Source organism: Sphaeroforma arctica (genome assembly GCF_001186125.1).
Source record: "Sphaeroforma arctica JP610 unplaced genomic scaffold supercont1.6660, whole genome shotgun sequence".
In the NCBI taxonomy this organism is placed as follows: Eukaryota; class Ichthyosporea; order Ichthyophonida; genus Sphaeroforma; species Sphaeroforma arctica.
This window is the reverse complement of record NW_014033898.1, coordinates 1-1,596: the sequence shown is the minus strand read 5'-3', so window position 1 is coordinate 1,596 and position 1,596 is coordinate 1. Positions and strand designations below refer to the sequence as shown.

The following is a 1,596-nucleotide window of genomic DNA, read 5'->3' as shown; positions in this document are numbered from 1 at the left end:
GAAGACTCGGGACAGTGTTTTCCTATTTATATATAATTAGTGTTTGGCAATTGTGATCAATTTGCATATCATAATTACCTACCAAAGGATGTTTCTAGATGAATCCCTTTTCTCTTAGAGGGCACAAATCGGGTTTGCCCTTTTTCAGAGCCCATTGTGTTTATTTTGAACATCTCGTATTTGCAGACAAATCCCTACAGATTCATAGATCGCTCTAGATTGATAGTTTACTCTACACGTTAATCAAAGTCAGTGATGGGCGCGAGATTACATCCCCAATGTCATAGACATATGCTGGATACGCAGACGCATCTAGGATTGGTGCAAAAATCCAGTTGTTGGAATTAAAATAGGTTGCTGAATGCCATGGCATCAGTACTTTCAGAACTGCAACTTCATTTGGATCGGATCGATGACTTATTCTATTCGGATTGATGACTAGCTATTCTGTCCGAACTACTACTTTATTCCTTTATGATCGAATATTATCTTTTCCCCCTTCCTCTAAACAGAAACTGCAGAATGCCAAAAAGGCGATATAAACGGGTGCCAATTACAGCACCAGATGTACACTCCATGTCAAAGCTGCCTACACACACCACAAACAAACCGAAAAAAAGCATGCAAAACATCGAGTCGCAGAGCAAGTCGAATAGACCTGTATCTGATACTATATCGAACCCAGCAGCCAGTATCGAGAGCGGGGGCGTGTCCTATACGAAAGCGGGCGACAAATGCCACAAGACGTCAAACGGAACGTTAGAACTCTGCGATCACGAGGGCGGGGGTCATGGTCACATAGACACGCATGCACTTCAGAGGTCCGAGGATGTGAAACGGCCACAGAGGGCTACGGCAGGGCGTGTGAGATTGAACGACATCCCAACAGTGAGAGAAATCGGGGACACGAATACAGCCAAGTTAGGGAGTATCCGGCGAGATAGGGTTACGGGTACAGCTGATGCTGAGGGTGACACCCACAGCAACAGCACAGACGAACTTGGTGTGAAGTACATACAACTGGGTGCACACACGAACATACCCGGTGTCCAGGATTTACACCAAGGTGGTACGTTTAGGGTCGGTGTTGGCGGTATACAGCAAAGCGATAACAAGGACGCAGGTGTTGGCAAAGGTATACATCAGATGAACAGCACGGTTACAATTGGTGCTAAGGATGTACATCATAGTAATGGCGCAGTTACAGGAGATGCTAGGCCTGATGCTAGCAGTGGTAGTAGTGCAGTGGGTGTAGTTGATGCCAAAACGGGCTCACAGCAACGCCATGCCACAGCCACAGGAGGCACCGAAGGTGCTCAACAGTATATCGACACGCATACAGCTGATACTAGGGATATACAGCTTAGCAATGACATAGCGCACAGTAATGGCACAGGCTCAGTTGGTAGTGGGGCTGCCGGGAGCAGTGGTAGTAGTGTCGGGAGTGCGAGTACGAATGCAACGGGAGGGCTGAGGCGAAAGACTGCGGCGTCTGTGCATTCCATGCAGAATCTGACCATTCTCAGCATCGACGTGCACACAAGTAAGAACTTATATATATACATATATTTATCATGTATATATACATATTTTATA

General features: G+C 46.2%; 1 protein-coding gene across 1 annotated transcript; it reads left to right on the top strand.

The window, feature by feature from the left end:
• Positions 1-576: 576 nt before the first annotated feature.
• SARC_15751 (hypothetical protein) lies at positions 577-1,518 on the top strand (the record flags this gene model as incomplete). Its single annotated transcript, XM_014290135.1, has 1 exon — positions 577-1,518. A coding segment is annotated over one exon (942 nt), but the record flags the coding sequence as incomplete, so codon positions are not given.
• Positions 1,519-1,596: the final 78 nt, after the last annotated feature.